The following is a 2,745-nucleotide window of genomic DNA, read 5'->3' on the forward strand; positions in this document are numbered from 1 at the left end:
CAAAGTAGAAACAGTGTCCTTCCTTTCAGCCAGTAAGCTCTTAAACCTTCAGTTGCCTAGCTCGTCAATGGCTCCTCCATACTGGTTACAGTGCAAACTTCTCCAAAGCCCTTTTTATTCTGATTACAACTACACTTTCCAGTCTTTTTTCCCCCTGTACTCTTTTCTCCTCCCATAGCTACCACCCTGTCCAACCTAACCTCCAAAACCATAAAAGTCAAGGGTACATACCTGGGATGCAGGCTCGATCCCCAATGAGGGATATGCAGGAGGAAGCCGATCAATGATTCTCTCTCATCATTGATGTTTCTCTCTCTCTCTCTCCCCCCTCTTCCTCCCCGCTTCCTCTCTGAAATCAATAAAAATATATTTTTAAAAAAGAAGTGTTAAAAATAAAGCCCTTGCTGAAGGAAAAGCAACTTAGATTACCCAATGGATGTCGCAATAATACAAACATGCGTACCTCTGACCTTCTCATGAAGAAAGCTGTGTGCTCTGAAGAGAATCCCTATCCCTCTGCCCCAAATGCAGCTGTAACATTTTAGTGGTTAGCCACCAGGCTATTCATTCAGGTAATGTTTTCCTACTAGGAATTACAAACTTCAAACGCTTTTAAACCTTAAAAATATTTAAAAACAAACTAAAAGGGTATGTTAATCCCTACATTTTTCTTTTTTTAAACAAATTATGAGATACCAATATACAACTATTAAATGGCCAAAATCTGGAACACTGACAACACCAAATGCAGGCAAGAATGTGGAGCAATAGGAACGCTCATTCATTGCTGGTGGGAATGCAAAATGGTACAGCCACTTTGGAAGACAGTTTAGTGGTTTCTTAAACTAAGCATACTCTTTCCATATGATCCAGCAATCATGCTCCTTGATATATACCAAAGTAGTGGACACTTATGTCCACATAAAAACCTGCACACAGATGTTTATAACAGTTTTAACCATAATTGTCCAAACTTGGAAGCAACCAAGATGTCCTTCAGTAGGGGAATGGATTAATAAACTGGTACATCCAGACAATGGAATATTATTCATCGATAATAAGAAATGAGCTATCAAGTCATGAAAAGACATGGAGGAACCTTAAATGCATATTACTAAATAAAAGAAGCCAATCTGAAAAGGCTTCATATTCTATGATTACAAGTATATGACATTCTGGAAAAGATAAAACTATGGAGACGATAAAATGGTCCGTGGTTACTAGGGGTTAAAGAGGAGGGAGAGGGAAATAGGTGGAACACAGAGGACTTTTAAGGCAGTGAGAGAATTCTGTATGATACCATAATGGTGGATACATGCCGTTATACATTTGTCCAAACCCATAGAATACACAACACCAACAGTAAGTCCTAACGGGTCTTATGGGTGATAATGATGTGTCAGTATAGGTGCATCAATTGTAACAAATGTACCATTCCTGTGGGGGATGTGGATAATGGGGTAAGCTAGGCATGTGTGGGGGCAGGAGGTATATGGGAAATCTCTGTATCTTCCTCTCTGTTTTACTGTGAACCTAAAACTACTCTAAAGAAAATAAAGTCTTTTATAAAAAAAAAAAAAGTTGCTATTTCAACTCTCCCTGTCCCACAGAATGGACTCTTGTCTTTTTGCATTTGCTTGGGGGGCAGGTGCCTGGGGTGGGCAGGGTAGGAAAGGGAGACCAGAAAGAGACAGTCCCTCTGCTCACCGCTTGGCTTCCTCCAGCCGGCACAGGTACTGATAGGCAACGTTCTGCCGCCTCTGCTCATCCATCTCCTCGGCTGTGAGGCGTTCATCTGAGGAGTGAAGGGAAGGCCAATGAAGGGAGCATTGCACAGAGAGCCACGGCAGTGAAGCTGCTTCTTGGTAGACTTCCTTAAGCAACTCTGCTCGGAGACCAGAATCGTCTCCCACATATGTTTCCCATTTCTCAGGACAACCCGACTCAATCTTCTGCTCCCATCCAGTAAAGCTATTCTAGTCAGCACCCTGTGGAAGGGTGGCCTTTGAACCCTGTATCAGGGGGATCTGTCCTGTATCGGAGGAACTCCTTCCCATTCCTCGTCAGTCTTCCTAACCTCCTCCTTCCCAAGTCTACATGGACCTTCCCTCAGGGCCTCTCAGCTGGGGTATCCAGATCCCTCCTTGGCTGGCAAAGTAGCTTCTTATTTTATCCCTAATTAATTCTCAGTTCTCCAGTAACTGACTTGTGTCATCCTCCTGAAGTACTCTTCCTGAGGCTAGGTTAACAGGACCAACTAGGACTCATCATTCAACGGCCATTCATTCATTCAATGCCTCCTCTATGTCAGTCACTAGGCTAGTGGACCACTACTCTCAAGAATACAGATATAATTATTAGAACAGAACAACATGTAAGTAAAAAAACTCCAACCTAACGGGTTAAGTGTGATTATAGCCCATGCATAGTTTATACAAGCAGCAGAGGAAGCAAAGGATTCTACCTATGAGTAGAATCTTTTATAAAAATATATATATTTCTTTATTGATTTCAGAGAGGAAGGAAGAGGTAGAGAGAGATAGAAACATCAATGATGAGAGGGAATCATTGATCGGCTGCCTCCTGCACGCCCCCCACTGGGGATCGAGCCCACAACCCGGGCATGTGTCCTTGGCCAGAATCAAACCTGGGACCCTTCAGTCCGCAGGCTGATGCTCCATCCACTGAGCCAAGCCAGCCAGGGCAAGATGTTTCATTAATAGTGTTGACATAAAAGCTGAACAC

General features: G+C 42.9%; 1 protein-coding gene across 1 annotated transcript in view; it reads right to left on the bottom strand.

Annotated features, from left to right (window-relative positions):
* Positions 1 to 2,745, bottom strand: part of IQGAP3 (IQ motif containing GTPase activating protein 3) — a 52,123-nt gene that overhangs the window by 46,717 nt on the left and 2,661 nt on the right. Inside the window, exon 2 of the mRNA XM_006775728.2 lies at positions 1,708 to 1,795. Coding sequence (XP_006775791.1) covers positions 1,708 to 1,795 — 88 coding nt within the window. The remainder of the gene's footprint in view (positions 1 to 1,707; positions 1,796 to 2,745) is intronic.

This window comes from Myotis davidii, unplaced genomic scaffold (genome assembly GCF_000327345.1).
Source record: "Myotis davidii unplaced genomic scaffold, ASM32734v1 scaffold208, whole genome shotgun sequence".
Lineage (NCBI taxonomy): Eukaryota > Metazoa > Chordata > Mammalia > Chiroptera > Vespertilionidae > Myotis > Myotis davidii.